The sequence below is a fragment of the Bombus impatiens genome, unplaced genomic scaffold, assembly GCF_000188095.3.
Source record: "Bombus impatiens unplaced genomic scaffold, BIMP_2.2 scf_0174, whole genome shotgun sequence".
Lineage (NCBI taxonomy): Eukaryota > Metazoa > Arthropoda > Insecta > Hymenoptera > Apidae > Bombus > Bombus impatiens.
In genome coordinates, this window is record NT_176593.1 from 201,593 (window position 1) to 222,198 (window position 20,606).

At 31.1% G+C, this 20,606-nt stretch overlaps 1 protein-coding gene across 1 annotated transcript in view; it reads left to right on the top strand.

Moving 5' to 3' along the window:
• LOC100742464 overlaps positions 1 to 20,606 on the top strand; it is an 86,356-nt gene that overhangs the window by 17,792 nt on the left and 47,958 nt on the right. Inside the window, exon 2 of the mRNA XM_003487621.4 lies at positions 9,436 to 9,672. Coding sequence (XP_003487669.1) covers positions 9,436 to 9,672 — 237 coding nt within the window. The remainder of the gene's footprint in view (positions 1 to 9,435; positions 9,673 to 20,606) is intronic.

A 20,606-nucleotide genomic window follows, 5' to 3' on the forward strand; every position in this document is an offset into this window, starting at 1 on the left:
ATAGAATAAATCGCATTAATAATATAAAACAATTATATGTATAGACAATAGAAATATTATTTATTTAGTTTAAGCAATTATTATGAAAATTATATCGTGTTCGATGACATTAATCGTATGCTCAATTAATATTTTACCCACGTCAGGATCGAATGACTTCCGTTTTCGCTTCTGTACATACATAGAAGCTAAATCACGGTATAATTATAAGACAAATATTGGTAGAGTAAAAGACAAGCAAGAAGTATCGTGTGGCGTTATATCTTGAGGTTCAGCGTAAGTTCTGCCCCGGTTTGCGGTTTAACAATTACGATGATACGAGGTAGCAACCTACATTAAGCGGATGCAACGAACCGTCAGCTCTACTACGAAGAAACTTTTTTAGAAAACAAGGTGCTCGATAATCTTCGGCAAGCATACGCAAACCTTTGTGGAAGGAGGTCGCTTATTCACTCTTGAGCGCACTAAAAATAATGCGTCAACATAAATGGGGAAAAAAATTAGAATCAAATTTCTTATATTCCAATACGTTTATTTTATCAAACAATATAATTTTGCAATGATCTTCGATATTGAAGTAATATTAAAACTAGAGAAAAATACGAAAGATAATTGAAGAGATATTTATATATATAATTTAGAAAATCATTAATTAATTTTATCGGTTCTACATTTTTGATGTTAATTATATTAGAAACAATACGTACTGGCAATTTACATTGAGTATTTAGTGAATTATCGAGAATTTAAGGGATATCGATTGTATGTTGATTATATACAAGAAACTTGATTGATGGAACAATTTGAAACAAAATTGAAAATGCACATCGTACGTACAAGCTACAAGATATTTCGTATAACTGCATATTTGACAAAGATAATAACCCTCGATATAATACGATTTAATTGCTGTGTATTAATCTTTTACTCGATATATGTTTGTAATAATTTCTATATACATTTTGAGGTTGGTTTCAAATTTTATCACTGTAATGACGCTAATTGTGTTTCATTACAATCCTACTGAAATTTCCTAAACTTTCATATAACATACATGACACGTGCATAAAAATGCTCTATACCCAACGTTCGAATATTTTTGTGAATCACACATATGTACTGTTGAAAATGACAACGTGAGTTCGTGCTCGCCATTCATATGCAGATGCGTTAGTTATATGAAACTGGTTGCAATCGATAGATTTAATCGATAGGCTTAAGATGCCTTTTTGTTTTTATCCCTAGTTTTCGTAAGCGCGTGCAATAAAGATTTTTTTGGCTCAGAACGGTGTGAAAATAATAACTATAAAATAATAACTATTGTGATCGTACACCTGAGTATAGAAATAACAACATGTACATATATAGGAATATATTTGTCTACAAGTTGAAAAAGTTATTTTGTATAGGTTGACATCACTGCTTATATGACTATAATATTAGTCATATTAGCAAATAGCGATTGCATCAACGCTCCATCCTTCATTTCCAGTTACGGTTTCACTTTTGTCTTCTTTGTTTGCCCATTCGAGACAAATGTTTGGCCGGCGGGAAATACATACGGTAAAATGATGGTAGGTATCGTACGCTTAAACGTTTTGATACTCCGGTCGTTCAGTATGGGACAGGAAGAACAGACAAAGTAACTGATAAATATGTAAATCTCGTGGCCTGAACCGTTACGTAGTCATCATTTCTGTGTCTACATTCGGAACCGTTTAGTCAGTTATCCTTTGAAGAATGTCGCTTCGACAGCCATGGTAATCAATTAGAATTATCTGCTGCTTTTTGGGAGAATAAAGTCTAACAAATATTCCTAACCTCTATTTTGTAAATGTAGGTCTTTCGCGTTCGGGATAATTCGAACATGACACTAATGTGTGTGTTTCACTTTATGCTATTGGGTTGTTCAAGAAGTTCGTAGTAATATTTCAAGAAGATTAGAAGGTAATATATTTTTATAGAAGTTGGAATTTTATTAAATATTTCCTGCATTGCCTCTTTTGCGGTACATTTAGCTATTTATTGGATAGCCTCATAAAGTTTGTCGAAAAATGTTCGTATTTTTTTGCGATCCATTGTTTCAAACAGTTTTTGTGATTCCAAAGCAATTTGGTTTTTGTCATAAAAAACTATTGTTTTATACTTGAAACTAAATATTGTCTGTTTGAAAAACACTTTTTCTGTTCACTAATCTTGCATCTTTTTCCACAAACATTTTTCGTTACATTTAATGACGAATTAATAGCATTTTTCAGAATTTTCTATTTAATTATTTCACAGAAGTTTATAACATATAATCGTTCTCCACACTTGGAAACACTACGGACTCCCAATATTTATTTACCATAATTTAAATTACATTTACAATTTCAGACGTTTGCAGACATTATATAAATATTTCCAGATTTCTCAACAACTGTTATCCTATTGAAAAGTGTAACGTTGATGAATCGGTTTTCACAGTAAGAGTTAACTTTGATATTTTTAACAAATGTACACGCATCGGTACTCGTACATATCCTGAAAAATTTATGTCACAATACTTCCGTTATCTTTTCTCAGAGTTGTATGGCATTGTAGTCCCGCACGTGCCATTTTCTATTGTCTCCTAAATAATCCTACAAGTTAATATATTTACAGTTAACACCTAGTTATTGAGACATGTCAGAAGCCGTTATCTATAGATCTCAGGCCCATCTCATTCTTCTTTTGTACCTTCGATAATCGACATCCTGCAATAAACCTAAATACCAGACTTCTATTGCAAACCACTTTCGAATCTCCTAATCTACTCTCTTCGAGGGAAGGTACGACTTACATATACCAGTTTTATACCTTTCTTTTGTCTTTCGGTTAATATAAGTTTCCCATACGAGAAAATCCAATGAGCTAATATTAGGTCACGTTAAAAGTTGTCGTATTCTTAAGCTGTTTGTTTTGAAAGAATATAACTCTGCCAAATTGGAATATTTTTATTTAAAATAATCTTCATAATTTTCGATACGTTTCATAGAAGTATTCATTACGATATGTCACTACTCTCAAAGAAGTCATTGAAACGTTCAAACTACAAAATCAAATGCTTGTTCTACTTTTAATCTTCGACTCCGCTTTCTTGACAATATAACGCTTCTGTTCCGACATTCCAAGCATCGTGTAAAATAAATGAAATTAAGTTCGGCTCTTAGTCGAAAAACGTTCGACTATAAATTCCCCGACAATAAATTCTCGATGCTTACAAAAAAGATTGCAACAGGCTGAAGGAGAGAACAGCTAGAAATCATTTGGTTTTCGTGTAAAAGCGAACAATGGATCCGCGCGTGTGGAATGCGAATCGTGTTAGAAAGCAACTCGAACCTCTCGGTCCAATGGCCAGAATGACAACAGCGGGCGGATGACAAAAAAAGAAAAAAGGAAAAGAATCGACGATGTTGAAGAAGAAAAATTGTCGCGTTACGCAAGCAGACGAGGTGAAATTTTGCGAGACCTCTCCATTTTCATGCAGTTCCCCCTTTGTCCATTGGATTTACACGCGTGCACGTACGTTGTACGTCGGCATAGCCGATGACTTCCTAGGTGATTGCGCGAAAGCCGCAGGATGTGAGCTGCTTGCATTATCGTTTCCGTTACGGGTTCGTGGTAATCGTGGTGTTTTCTTCTGTTTATCTACGCCCACGAGCAGCCGGTAGTTGCCAAAGATTATTGATTTAACGGCTCTTGATGCTCACAATACAATCTGCTGACTTGGAATCAATTCATTCACGATTGTAGTACTTATACTGTCTTTAATTGGAGAATCAAGTGAATCGATGATATAGGAACGTGAATAAGCTCTAAGAGTCATTTTAATATTATATAATATTATATAATATATAACATAATAAATATTATATAATAATATTTAATATTGATACGAATGAGTTTTATTTGGAATAAAAATAACAATTTTAAATTTAAAATAACGGATCGCTTAATTTATTATTAATATTAACTTATTTAATTATTATTAATATTAATATTAGGGTTTTAAATATCGTATTTGATTGATATGATTTAAGTAATTTATAAACTACATCGTTTTTTATAACGTAACTGTATTTGTTTTCATTACGATTATCTCTGAGTTAGAAATGTGTGAACCATGCGTATATGGCTGTGAAAAATATGCACTTTTAATGCAGTTGATGTAAGAGAATCAGGAATTATTTGGCTAAATATTTCTTCAAATAAAAAATGACCGTATTTGGTAGACAGATTATGAAATAATTCAGAAGAAAATTATATTATTATTTCAATAAAGTGGCACATAATTATTGTCGCATAATAATATCGCACATTAACGTGTAAACGATATGATATATTGTTACATAATATTGTATCAAATCTTATTTATTATATTGAATAACCATTTCTCAAATATGTTATTTAAATAATGGCAAAGTGTGATCTTAAGACGAACTGTCGTAATCTAACGGTGCCAGTTGAGGATTAATAGAAATAATAACAGAAAACAAGTAATAGAACAATACAAAATAGAAATAGATGAAACGTAGAAATCCTTCACACGAATTACATTAAGATCGCTGTAATCCATCCATCCTGTATGCAATACCCGATTACGATGATAATTTCAAAAGGCATGGCAAAGAGAACGAATAACTTCGTAGTTAAGAGAGTAAATCTTCAATTCAATTTCATTCCTTTTCGCGTCAGTTCACGTACGTTCAATTATCTTTTCTCTATCTGTTGAAGAATAATGTAAACGGTATATTCCTGCAGAGGTATGAAATAACGTCTATATTGCTCCGGAAGAACTAAATTACGCTATAATTCAATATATCATGCAAGTATTCTGCATCCAATTAGCCCGTATTTATTGCTTTTATCTCTTAACATGTTGACCTCCACCCGTATTCGGATGTCAGCAAAGTTTCTGGTCAGGCCACGTAACCCACATTCGGGTGTCGCTTATTTGACTACTTTCGAAGGATCGTCGCAGGTATTTGAAAAGATATTCCATAATAATAAATTGTTAATTAACAATTAATTGTAATAATAGTTGAATCGTTATAAAATAAAAATACGAAAATGGTTTAACAAAAAAATTATTTAGATTTAAAACTTTAAAGCATTCTATACATAGCTGAGGTTGGTCGGGACAATTTGGACAATAAGTTGTTTTCTTCAAATTCTTTTGTGCTTTTGTTCGGTCCATTCGACGTCTTTTATTTGCATAACGTAGTTCGCACGCGCGTCTAATGCTTCTTCCGGAATCGTTTTTCCGAACGGCGATATTATGCCGACTCCGTCGAAGATAAGGATTTTTTGTATTTTCAGACAACCCGAATAATTTTGCAACTAACAATTGTCTAAATATTCTAATATTTATATTTTTCCTTGTTGCAATTTTGTAAACCGTCAAAGCGTTTACAACAGAAATTGTCAGAAAGAATCGAATGCCAAGTTTTCTGTACCATTTGATTCCTTTTCTAATTGTGGTGGCATAAGAAACCATTTGGTCGGAATAATCTATACCACACTTTCCTTCGTTATATTCAACGACAGCTAGTGGTTTTAACGTTGCGAACAAACGAAACGAAAGATCATTCTTGAGATCACCGCTTGAGTGATTCGCATTACTAAAATATCGATGGGAGCACCTAGCAGAGAACGCTTGGTACTGTTGTACGCGTGGCCTGACGGAGATTTCCTTGAAAACACGCGTGCCAGTCAACGTGTTAAAGAAACTTGTTTCGCGACGCAAACTAAAGTGTGATTTATCTTCTATATCGAACCATTACGAATCTAATCCTAATTTGTCTGAAATATAACATGTTTTAACAATAAAACAAATTCAAGTCTGTCCTTAAAATAAGCTAAAAATCATGGTATAATTTACGATTTCATTGAAATTCATCACATCATATCTGAATTCAAGAAACTGGAACTGAAAGAACTTGAAACCACTTTACCAGTGTGAACCGGTGATTTATCTGCAATGTCCAGTTAGATTTTAGATGAAGTTGAGATTATTTCAATTTGGCAGTACGGTATTATTTCTAGTTTGTTCTTTTATTTTCACGCAGCATCTTCTTTAACGCTATTTCCGTTAAGACGTCCAGTTAAAATTGGGTGATTTAAATTCAAATTACCTTGAGTCAAGTAACTTGTATGTAAATCAAGTTAATTGAATTTAAGGAATTTGAATTCACGTAGCTTGGCTGACCTGAACGACATTCTCTCGAAGGTTTCAGAGAACAAAATACAATCGGTAAAACGATATTATTGCGGATATTGAAAAGATTTCGCATAAAAGTTGGCTTTACTTGGCAGAAAGTGTAATGGTAGAACATTACTCTTTGTCTCGACCGAAAGTATTAATTTATAAATAAGTTCATTTTTCAGGAGATTCTATAAGCGAAGAAGCGTGTATTTAGTAATCATATAATTTATAAACTAGTGTTAATTTTCAATTTTTTATATAACGATTGATTTATATGTAATTAGGTATGAGCTCCTTAGATTTAGAAAATATAATAATCGCAATAATATTAAGTTCCTAAGCATTATGATTTTATCATTAATATCGTTTCATCATTTGTAGATAGATTCATAAAAATTTCCAAGTGTATTGGATTTCAAAAATCTTTTTTATAAATCATATGCAAATATTCAAATATTAAATTTACGACAGATACAAGGCAAGCAAACAAAATTTTGATCTGACTACCAGCATTTTATATTACACATTATATTTTACTTTAATCGCAAAAAAATTATCACTATTTTGATCGTAACTAATAAGTAGATTGAGGATAATTGTATATCGCTGAGAAAGTGAGAAAAAATGTACAGAATGCGTGGATAATATCAAAAAATATTCAGAGTTAAAGTAATTGATATAATATTCAGAACGCAAGTTGCTACTTTGTGCATCGCGCCCTCCAAAACGCATTTCAATTAATATAAAAAAATATATACATATACTAATTATAATCATATTATGAAATATTTATATTTCATGTATTTTCTTTGCATTATAAAATGTGTTTCTTTAGATCTATATGCGGCGGAGAGAATCACAAGTTGATTTATCATTATAAAATGGAATCGTGACTTAAAGAAAGTTGGAAAACACTGATTTAGAGCGAAACAAACCTCCGTTTAAATTCCACTTTTTTTATTTATCTACATAAAAATATAAACAATCATTTACCGTTTACAGATAACTGTACCACGAATTTGACCTTAGATTACAAAAAGAAAAAAGAAAAAAATATATTATAAAAGAAACGGGGATGATGATTGCACTTCAATCTTTCGTGACTAATTACACAAATAACGCAACGTTTTATTGCTCGCTTGGTAATCAGTGTAAATACGTGGTGGGCACCACGGACAAGTGTGGCTGACGGTACTGTTGCCGTTGGCCTCTGATGGGACATGCAACTCACGTCATCACGCACGAGCTGCATTAAAGTCATTGCAAAGCGGGACGTTGCCTCATCGAGCGTTGGAGTTTTCAAGCCGATGATTTCAATGGCCGGCAAGAGCGTCGTCACCTCCGTGAACGCAAATAGACATTCAGCTCAGCGATTCTACCTTTCCGTTTTTTTCCTGCCTTTTGTCTTTCTGCCGTTCACTTTACGCAATTAGAATCGACGATCGATTGAAACGACCGATTGTTTATTTTCATCAAAACAGAGCTTTCTCCATTCTTCATCCGATGGTGGAAAATCTTTCATTTAATTGGACGTATTCGGATCTGACAAAAATTGATTCAAAAAATATTTTTTATTCTCTTTGAAGAGTTTGATACCTTTTGTTGACGTTAGAATGTCGCTTTCTTGAATAGTTTCTGGTATTTTTAAAAAGCAAATATAGCTTATTGCAACAAGTATTTAATTTACTAATTAATAGTAGTAACGAATTAATAAGTGGTAAGATGGTGGAAAATCTTTCATTAATTGGACGTATTCGGATCTGACAAAAATTGATTCAAAAAATATTTTTTATTCCCTTTGAAGAGTTTGATACCTTTTGTTGACGTTAGAACTTTCTTGAATAGTTTCTAGTATTTTTGAAAAGCAAGTGTAGCTTATTGCAACAAGTATTTGATTTACTAATTAATAGTAGTAACGAATTAATAAGTGGTAAGATGTGGGTTATAAATTCCCGTTGCACAAATAGTTTTTAAAATTGTGTACAATTTTATTGTTAATTTTATCTTATCGTAAATACAATAATTTTATTCCAAATATTATGTGCCATAGAGTAATCAGCTTACCTATCATTTATAAAATTTACCTGCGTAGAATTGTACTTTTATCACTAAATTTAGTTTCCTTATTATACTTGTTATTGTTATAAACGAAAATTTATTAGCACTGGTAATTTATAACCTGTAAAATTTTGTCAATAATATTGGTTAAGAGAGTTCAGGAATAAATTTCTTTCAAAAGTTAAAGAGAATGGTTCTTGTATATTGAAATATATGTAAAAATTGTTCTCTAAAGGTCTTTCCTTAAGATTCTCATGTAACTGTATAAAACGTATGAATTTATTCCATGTTGTTTATTGTTGGGAATTTAAAAGAAAGTAGTGGCCACTACGTGATTTGAATACTGATAGAATCTATGTTACAATAAGTAATTACTATCAAGAATTATATTATAACGATATGTTGTTTTATTTGTAAACTTTATAGTGTATGTCGAAGAAACTTTGACTAATTATCAGAGGACGTATTTCTTTTAATTCACACGCAGCAAAATTCTCTATATGATATCCTCTTTAAATCAAATTAATTTTGCAATATTCGAAGATTATTCTCATTTCGAATGGAATCCATGCTATTACCGCTTTACTATAAAATAATTATATTCAGCGTTCGATTGTTAGAAAACTTTTTAATACATCTTTATTTTCAATGAAATTTACTCGAATTCGAATTGAACTAGGAATTACTTAATTTTAATTTGTATTCTACGTCTTACATATAAATACCATTGATAGTTTTTATTGCGTCAAACACAGAATACGATTGAAAATAAAATATTAAAAAATGAACAAATTAATACATACTGCAGTTCTCCAATCTTTTGTCTCAATCTCGTTTCAGTTTCAGACGAGTAAAAGATGTAATATCTTAAGAGAAAAATCTTGCAGATTGGTAATTAGATTTTCGCACTTGCCTCCAGTTTGAAAAATTTCCTAATGACAAAAAAAAAAAAAAATACAATTTGGTTAAAAATGGAGCAAAAGATGCAACAGAATTAACTCGAACTCGAAGTGATCCAATTGATGACAGGCGCGATAACTGTTTGTTATTATTATTAGGTCATCCGCGTTTACACTGGTGTTTAACACATTAAAGTCTGATAACCGCTGTCAGTTACTTGATAATGATCGTGTCTTTGTATTGGATTACAGGCTGCAACGGTGCCGGATGCGGTTACCCTGGGGCTCCTGCACATAGTAGCGTTCGGTTCACAGGAACAGGTGCCGAAGACGTTATAGACGAAGAGGATGCCCTGCTAAAGGACACGATATTGCCCGAGGGCACAGTGGCTACGTATTCTTGCGAACGTGGGTTTGAACTCCTTGGTCCTGCGAGGAGACAGTGTCAGGTTGATGGCTCTTGGACACCAGAAGGGGTTCCGTTTTGCGGTAAGTCCATATATTCTTTAAAAGTTACGAGAAAATGTTATTTTTTCAGTAGCCATTGTGAGACATAAAATTGTATGAGGATCGAGTGAAAAATAGGTTCTACCTATTTCCCATTATATCCTACAATTTATCAAATGTGGGTTGTATAAAAAGTTATACAACAATACGTGTCCAGCATAGAAATGAAAGTTCTTATGTTTTGTGTTTACATTTTACAATTACAGAAGTAATTATACGTAAAAGGTCTACAAGCGATAGACTCAATTCTTCGGTTATTTTAGACGATAATTTGTCAACTAATAGTATTGGAGAATTAACGAGTAACAGTTTGTAAATTCCCTTTTATAATGTCGCAATTTTATACCAAATCAGATCGAATAATTAGAAATTTGCAAAATTCCATTCCAAAATTGTTTTATTTTTATAAAGTTAATCATATTCAGTAAACTTTCTAGTATTCCAGCAAATGTAGGTTTTATATTTCATTTGTTATGAAGAAGAATGCAAAAATAAGAATAATTAAATTATTTATATTTCACTCAACCAAACTATTTATTATTTAACTTTTAAAATATAGCCTATAAATGGCATAGGTAATTTCTGATCATCTATGACTTCTAATTATAAGTTATATCTCAATATGAGCTATTAAAAATTTTCATATAAGATTATTATAAAAATGATTAATATTTACTTAGCAATTCTTTAAAATAAATGTTTATTTTGTTTAACATATTATATTTATTTAGGTATTAGATAGATTAGGAACATTCCCGCGTCCTCTTGTTCGAGCCAGTCCTAATAATTCCTGGCTATTAAAAAAAATTTGGCGTTAGGGGTTTCTTTTTTTTTTTTTTTTTTTTTTTTTTTTTTTTTTTTTTACGTGGAGGAAATCTTCATAGACACCTTATTACGTACGACCCTTGTGCAAGCGGGCAGAAGGTAGTGCCGGATTCTTACCGGCTAAAACCTCCACGGGCGGGACAGTAGACCAGTGCAGAGTTGATCGTCGGGCCCCTGTGTGCTCAACACCAAGCACACCTTTTTAATCGAGTACATTCTCAGGAAGTACACCCACAACACATGCAAGGGAGGGGCTGGCCCCTTGCCTGTAGTATATTTTAAGAGAAATTTTGGTTTTTACGTTTTTTTTTATAAAAACCTGTCATATCACATGCCGAGGATTCGAACTCGCGACTCGCTGTCTTCAATTCTGGGCCTTGACGAGCGTGGCTGGCTGTCCTGCCGGATACATTAGGAAGTTAGGAAGAAGTAATCTCAGATTTGGTCGGGCTCCCATTTTTTTTCAAAAATCAAAACGCTTCCAATATTAAGGAATATATAGATTACAAGGTGGTCGATTCTTCGTGAATGTTTGTAAAATTTCAATATAACGGGTTAGGCAGTAAATTGCAAGCATTATTTGTATTATTTATCCATTAAAGTGCCTTAATTTTTATAAAACTTACGTACATATTCTTTGAACTGGCATTTTTACAAGTAGCTTCTTCGATTCTTTTTTCGTTTAAGAATGTTAGTTCCCCCAGTTTCTTTTCTTGTTAGCGTTGCGTTGAAACGTAGGAATCGTAAAGTGATTTAAATAAAAATGCGAAGAGAATATTGCATGTAAAAAACACGGTGAATAGATTGCGCTGATAGAAAAATTCTCGCACGAGTTGTTGAGATAGGTGTGTAACCGGGAAATACGTTCGCGGATGTGGGCTTAAGAGAAAGTTTGACGTTCCGAGGAAATTAATGCGTACTTCCGGTCACGCCTGTATGAAGTATTTCACCGCGTTACGAATCGTTATTTATGAAACATAAAATTGTATTAAAACTTAATGACCATATTAACATCAAAGACTTTTGTTTTTAAGTGAATCTTGAATATTCACAAATATCATGAATGGAAATTTGTCATCTCTATTTATGATGTCTTTAATAGTGTAGAAATTAAATTCTGTGTGTAATATAATATTTTACCAACTCAAACTCAAAATTCTTTGGATGAAATGATGTAATGACGTTTAATGATGTATCATTGTCATGTAACATTGCATTTTACTAATAATTAATTTGCGATTTCTAAATTACTATTATTAAAAATCAACTGATTTCTAAATTATTTAAATGACAAATAAATAAATATTTTTATTTTTTTCATTTTCATCAATAAAAGAATTAAAATATTACAAATCATGATAATTTACCTTAATTATGAAATGCATTTCGCTTTTTTCTTTTGTGAATTGTTTGTTTATAACACTCAATATGCATTAGTGTGAAATAGACTAACACACATCTAATAGAAAAATTGTCATTATTTATTTATGCATACATTATATCATTTATTCTCCACTGAAAGCTGACAAACTTGTTTAAATTTCCACAATATCGATAAATCTAATCAATGATAAAGTATTAGACAAAAGTGAATTAATTGCCAGCGTAAACAAATCAAAGATGACGTGTTTGAGATAAAAATTAAAACATATTGAGAACCAATTAAATTAAAGCATTGAAACAAAGGAACAACGCAATCGACGTTATTTCTGTATTAAAATAGCTTGTATAAAAATATACAATCTAAAATATTCGTATAAAGACGTAAAAAAGAAATTTAAAACTAAAATTTCGGAAGGCGACTAACCTGATTCAGCGTGTCCTTGACCGAGGAGACCGACGACAGTAGAAGAAATGCTAAAGATAGTGGGGGTATTACACCGTTAAGTCTGAACCTGTTACCTTCTAAGAACGCCCGCGGCCTTCTCAACCTGGCGCGCATTGCTCACATAGGTTCACCATTTCGTCCTTCCCGGTCCAGCTCGAATTTACTTCCTCCTCCAAAGAGTTCCACTCTTTCGTGAATACCTTTCAGGTTAAAGAATTGCCGAAGAATTGCCGAAGAATCTTAAATATGTACGACTTTGAGTGCTAAACATTCGAAGTTTCGATATACGAGTATCTAGGAGAATAAAATCGCATTCCTGAACGACATAAATTGAGTGTAAAGAATGTAATAGAAAATATCAAGATGTATAACTTCTTTGAAGCTGAAACGCTCGTAGAGGATTGGGTATGTAAATAAATGAGCAAATTATTTGAATAGGTGATGATTTTCTTTAGGATGTATGCAAAGGATTTCCACAATTTCTTTTAATTAGAATAATTTCGTGGTAGTTTATGCGATTTATTTATAATGGAAACAATTGCAATGATTAATGGATAGAACGATTTTTTCGTGGAAAATGTGTCAATAATTATTATTTATAATTGTTGAATAGAATCACATATGGCAAATCATATTTGTAGATGTCTGATTGTAGCAACAATCTGTTTTATAATAAAAACGATTAGCATTAATTAAAAGACATTTAATTAAAAGCATTCTATTAAAAATTATGAAATGACGAGTTGCGTCAGAAACCAAATTTAACTGTAAGTCTTCTGTTTCTTAAATTCTTTAACCTAAATTATTACAAATAACGAGGATCATGTGGCAAAAATGTAGAGATCTAATCGCGTGCTTGTCTGCTACAAATGTTCGGTAGATTTAAAAAAGAAAAAGACTGATGAGCCTGAGCTCACGGGAAAATATATGTTCAATGTTATACGACATTATAATTATAATAATTATACAATTATATTGTGTCACTTAATGTATTGAAATCTTTAGAAAATATCTACATTATAATATTTTGGAATATACACCTACTGTTAAGAAGCAAACTAAAGGATTACATAATGGAGTGACACAATCGTTGTTTGGCTTACGAGTAATATATTAAATATTTAAAATAGATATTATATACACGAATTAGCACGTTTTTTGCATAGCAATAGCAATTAATTTGATCACTAATTTGAATGACGTAATAAGAGGGCTGAAAGCGTTATGATTACAATATTACATATAATAATTCTTTTACTTCTTCATATCTAATATATTTAATTTAAACGTATAGCTATATTAAAACATATAATTTATTCAATTTATGAAGAGATAATAACCTATTAAGGTGTACTGGTGGTACAAGCGGAAAGGGGGTGATTCTACGCGAAAATAGAAGTCGAAAATATAGAATACAAATTTTTCGTTTGAGGCTTTGTTTTCGAGAAAATCGACTTTGAATTTTCGCTCGGTACGCGTGCGGTAGATCGTTGTCTCGGTGGAAAAATTAAAAAAAAAATTTTCTATTCTAATTATTCTATAAATTATTCTATAAAAAAATTATTCTATATCTATTTTTTGAATATTTGTTATATTCTACATCTGTCTATCCTTTTATAATCTTTTTGATATTAAACTCTACATTGATTGAGCACAGACACGTTTATATCGCAATTTATATCGCAAATTAAAAAAGAAAGTAAAAGGGTCCAAAATGTAATATATATATATAAAAAAGAAGAAATTAAAAAAAAATTTTTTATTCTATATTTTCGACTTCTTTTTTCGCGTAGAGTCACCCTCTTTCCGCTTGTACCACCAATTACCACCCTGTATTTATACAATAGCAAAGCATCAGTTTCTACTGTTTGAAATTTAAAAAAGCAGAATAGAATAATAGCATAAATAGGATTATAATATACAATAAATACAATATTGTAGAATATAATATATGTATAATAATAAATAAAATATATAACTGCAATATATCTAATTGAGAAGACCAAAGAAGCACTGTGAAAGATTCAGATCTGGGTCGTCATGGCACAAATTAGAAGTACATGATTCCGATACGCTTCAACTATCACAAGGACTGTCCTCCACCTTATTCAGCTTATTTTTGCAGTCGAAAAGGCACACCAGTACATTCCAATTACCAGGCTATTTATAATATTTAAAACGTAAATGGTAGTTAATTATCGTTAGATGTAACGAACGAAAACAAAAATAAGTAGCATTTCATCGTACCTATTGGATTAATCGGCTATAAATTATCATTAGACCCGCATAAATAAATTAGAAGTCTATAAAGTGGAAATAATCGATGAAGCATCGATACACATAGCTAAAGTGTGTCTCTTGGAAAGTAGTTCCATTGCGAATCCAGGTCCCCATTAATCCGTTTACCGTTGCTAAATTCTATCACGCAATTTATGCCTTGGAAAAACGTGCCAATCTTTTGAATTGTTCGTAATGCAAGCATTGTATTTCTTAGAAGCAGCAGTAGAATGTGTTAGCTAATGGTTTCAAGCATTGATTACGAGCGAGAAGAATCTTTATGTCAGTACCTTTGATAAGGAACAGGTTTTTGTTATTAACTGGAAAATCTATAGTTAAGTGCGTCAAAAGAATTTACAAATAATAAGACAGTAACTGATTGCTATTTTCAGCCTTAATATCTTTTAAACTTAGAAATTTAGAAATTTCGCTTAAGACGATCGATGAATTTAGAGGTGGTTGCTCCCAACGATAATTTGAAAAAAAGAATAACAACTGAAAGAAATTATTAATTTATGTTCTAAATTTTCTTCTTCTGTTTGATATTAATATTTATAAAATAGTTCAACAAAAATGACCTCCTATTATATGAAAATAAAATTACTATCCGCAGAATGTTGTGCCATAATTGGTTCGGATAAGATCCTACTATAGAATTAATTATAGCATTCACATTTAGAGATATGTAGCGATAATTTCAAAAAAAATACAGACTTTTAGAGCAATTTTTTTTAAACTTGTGAAATTTGACTTCATTTGCTTATATGTATTATACAGTAGTGGTTGGTAACTGGTGGTACAAGCAGAAAGGGGGTGATTCTACGCGAAAAAAGAAGTCGAAAATATAGAATAAAAAATTTTTTTTTTAATTTTTCCATCGAGACAACGATCTACGGTGAGATCCGTTATAACGAGACGCGATAAAATGCACGCGTACCGAGCGAAAATTCAAAGTCGATTTTCTCGAAAACGAAGCCCCGAACGAAAAATTTGTATTCTATATTTTCGACTTATGTGTATTATATATTATATGTTTATAAGAGACACCACGTATCTCATGATGCAATTTATTGTTATAAATTCTTAGATAAGTAATATCATCTTTCGAGAAGTTTCACTATACTCCGCTATAGATTAAGATTACACATCAAGTTTGTTATAACATAATGAAGTGAATAATTGTAGTTAAATGTGAGTAATGATTGTAAGATTATTATAAACATCTTAATGTACATTTTTAATTATTGACAATAAGTAATAGATTATTTGATTGGTTTCTGTAAAATATATTCGATTATGCGCAGATCATTTTCAAACGTAATTAATATTATAACAACTGATTGATTAGTATTATAATTAACTTCGCTGTAAGTTTGAGAATGTATACAAATTTCCTGAAGTAAACGTCGTTTGCTGTCAGATTTTTACTTTTATACATATATCGATATTAATGATTATAAGTATGTGTATTAGAATACACATTGATAACAGCGGAATGTTGGAAGTCGTTCGTGAAAGGACGCAGTTTACAACCGGAAATGTCGAAGAATATTGATTGCACAGGCCTCGATTCTGAAAGCTTCAAGGCTTTCACACGATCAGACTGGCCTCCATTTCCAATTACATATATACGTGTTTCACTATTGCTTGTTTTATACCTACATATACATATATGAACACTTTTAATTAATGTCAAGTAATTTAAATTTAAAATAAACTACAGATTTAAAGAATGTGAAAGAAGGAGGAGAACTAAAAAACAATAATTTGTAGCATATTTTATATATTTTTATATATTACAGCCATCCTATTTATCTTTTTAATCTATAAGTTTCTTAAAAACACATAAAAATCAGCAATGTAATTGTAAGCACTAATTTCCATCATTGTATCAGTGTCATAATTAGATATTTAAGTACCGAGTTTTCTAAGTTCATCAAATGGTATTTCAACTGAGGGAAAACGTACCACTTTGGTAATTTCAATCAGCAGACCTGAACAGCCAATGAACCGATAGTTAAAGCTTAGTCGCTGTCTTAACTGGAGAAAGATACTAATTGGAGCATAAAGATTTTCGATTTTTCAACTTCATTTATTCCGAAAGTTAAGCTTCGGCTTTAAATTGATAATAAAGCATCGGCTATAGAAAATTGTCTAATTATTTATAATCAAGAAGATCAAAAACAAATAATATAAACATGTAATTTATAAAGTACTATGTTAGTAACAATTTAATAACTAGATTTATTCCTATATTATTTTAATATTTTACTATACCTAAATTCTTTTTGAAATGAACAAACGGAATTTTATCCTCGCTAACAGTTTCTTTACATAAAACATTAATATCAATATAATAATAATAATAGTATTAATATATATGTTACATAGACATTAACAGGAGCATACTTTTCTAAATTACTTTATAATCCGATTTGTATCGATATTCATTACCTATAAGCTAAATGATATAACATATGAATTTCACAAACATCCTAAGCTAAATTTTTATTATAGGGAAATGATTTTAAAATATCTTTCTATTTAGTTTCGTTTTGCCAAACGCGTACCTTTGTTGCAACTTTTCAACATTTTTTAACGATTTATTATCACGGTAATAATCATACTCTTGAGTTTTTATGAAATTAGAAGCACATATTAATTATTTATACAATTTATATTTATGTTATTCCCCTCCCAAGTATGTTAATATGTACGAGTATGTCACTAAAATACTGGTCATTTTTAGCCACCAGGCAACATCAAAGGTAGAGAATCAATAAAAGTAGATTTATTATGTGATTTCATATGTGTAACCAACGATGTACATGGTGGTTGGTAACTGGTGGTACAAGCGGAAAGGAGGTGATTCTACGCGAAAAAAGAAGTCGAAAATATAGAATAAAAATTTTTCGTTCGAGGCTTTGTTTTCGAGAAAATCGACTTTGAATTTTCGCTCGGTACGCGTGCGGTATAACGGATCTCACTGTAGATCGTTGTCTCGATGGAAAAATTTAAATCTTGTACCACCAGTTACCAACCATCCTGTAGAATTGATATTTTAATTAATTAGCTCTAAATATATTAAATGTCGAAAATAAATAATATCTTATTTGGAGCGACGTGCAAAAGTTAGCGGCCAACTGGATTTTTTAATTTACACTCCAAAAATGATATTTTTAAGAATTTTAACTAACGTTGTATAACTATATAACAGTATCTATTTCAGTGTTTTCTTTTATCTGTCGTGTCTTCATACATAATAATATAAATTGTTGTAGATTTCGCTTTTGCAATATAAAATGAAAAATCTATCTCTCCGGAAACTTTTGTTGTAGCTGCTACGTCTCTGACAGAATTGAAGTTGATCTAATTAAAAAAAAAATTTTATTTTATATTTTCGACTTCTTTTTTCGCGTAGAATTACCCCCTCTCCGCTTGTACCACCAATTACCAACCACCCTGTATATAAACCTCCTTTACATAGTAAACTAGATAATTTTACAATGACATAACTTTTGAATGACTTGTAACAGTATCAAACAGCCACTATTATTACCATTCTTATTTCTGACAGACAAATAACGTACGCAATCCCCTTTTTTTGACGAAATGTATAGTACTTGTTGAGAAAATAGCTGGTTATGATTAGTTTGACACGGCCCCGTTTTCATCGTAAATAAACAAGCAAACAAATCCAGAATCTCAGCGGGAAATTGGTCAGTTAGCGTTTGAGCTGCAGTTTCTCGTAATTTTCTGCCAACCGCAAAGGCGGATTGCCACTTACGCGCTTATGCGTGAACTTGACTTTTCGAAGGTAAACTTCTGCACCGTTCACCACCAACTGGATGCGTAATCGCGCTTATACCGTAATTTTAACTGAATGCGAGAAAAGGAAAAGAATACCAGCCATTCCATCGATGCCATTCTAAACAGATTCGAGTCACATTACGTTTCTTACTGGTTGAAAGATAACTTCATAAGATGGGTATTCGTTTATAATTTTTAACATTGCAAAATTGATTTTTCATTGTAAACAAATTTTGTTTAAATACGTTGAGCCTTTTATAATAAAACTGAAAGAAGGCAACTAGATCCGATTGTACAGTTTCTGAGATACTGGTACGCTTAGCTTCGAGATATTTGACATATGTAAAACACGTTTGAAACTCCTAGGATAATCATTATATCTGTTGGAAAACTAGAAAAATTTAAGTAATCGACATAAGAAAATTAAAAACATTTTTTGCCGATATAAGTATTATAAAAAGAAAGAATCTGTTAAAATCTACAAGTATCTATATCTACGAAGGATAAACTAATTAGGTTCCGAGACAATTCCACATCGTGTGGAACCATACTATACGAAATGAAGAATTAATGTAAAGATGATGGTCAGTGTCAACAGTTAACAAAAGTTCATATTCTACTCCTTCATAACCGAGAGGAATAATTAATAATTTTAAATAATTAATTTAAAGCGTTCGCAAATCTCGCCGGTTTTTTTATCTAAAAAGCTTGGAGTTGCTACTTCTTTATAGCAGAAAAATTGTCAATTGCAAAGGGTTAGCATTCTACAAACTAAAAATGGATTAAAAATTTCAGTATTCAAAAATTCCAAATGCAAATATAAGACACATCGCATTTGTTCAGCTAAAAAACATCGAATGACAGTGTCTGCACTTAAAAGTTCTCATTATGTTCTTTTTTGTACGGATTTCTCCAATTTCTCCAATTCTTGAACCGTGGTAGAGCGAAATTTGTAGAAATACGTTGTTGTGGGTTTTCCCAATTTTGAAATCGCGTTAATGCGAATTCGTATTAGAAGAACACTGTGTTATGTGAAGGATATCTGTATTGGTATGTTATCAATGTCAAATTTTTTATCAAAAGTTATCAAAAGTTTGACCAAAAATAGAACGTTTACCCAAAAGCGTATATTTGCATATAAAATTAATATACTTGTATAGTACCAACTACGGTACTAAGTACTAATACTATAGTACTAAGTTTTGGTTAGTAGAATATTAGCGGAGTATTAATAAAATTTAATATTTTACATTAAGCTTTAGTTATTATTGCCTTTCATATTATTTGCTCATTTCATGTAATTTGCGCTTAATTTCTATTTCTTAGATTTGTTAATATTTTAAATAAATCTTTTGCGAAATGCATGGTAATCGTTTCTGCAAAATGCATTGCAACGAAACTAATGCGCTGGTGACGCAGTTTCGTTTCTACTAGTTATCAAGTAAAATCACGTTTTTGCATCTCTAGTTGCAGTGTGTAACTTTTACGCCAACTTTCACTTGTTTTCTTTCAATTTTTCCATCCGTAAAGGTACTAATCATTGTCTTTAGATCTTCACGATGACAGTTAAATGCTGGTATCCTTCATTTGTGCTTTTGCAGACCGTTTTCCTCGAGGAAACGCGTAAAACCGCATTAACTGTATTTACGAGTGACACGAAACAGTCAGCGATATTTTCTATGAATGTAAAACGTTGATCTGTTATGTTAATCTTCGTCATTATCTACAAGATACTTTTTAAGAAACATGTAAAAATACCATTAGGAATAATATTGTATTTGTAAGTCTTTACGTATTTTATTAAATGAAATGTTTTCTCATTCATTCAAATAAGTTTATTATGAAGTTAATTATAATTATATTCATTATGCGGCTGGTTTTCATCCATTTCTTATAGAAATCTCGTTGATCAGAAAATGTAAAATTTTGTCAATTTGTTCTTCGGGTATAATATGTAAATACGCATGTGCATATCAATATTTTAATGAGATCGTATAAAAATATGAAACGTAAAGGAAATGGTATATGCACTACATTCGAGATGAAAATACATAAATATGGTTTGTGTTTTATAGTGACTTATTACATTAAATATATTAAGTAAAAAATTAGTTTGTTGAATAAATTTAATATGGTGACGTCATACTGCTTATGTAAATATTATATACATTCCTAT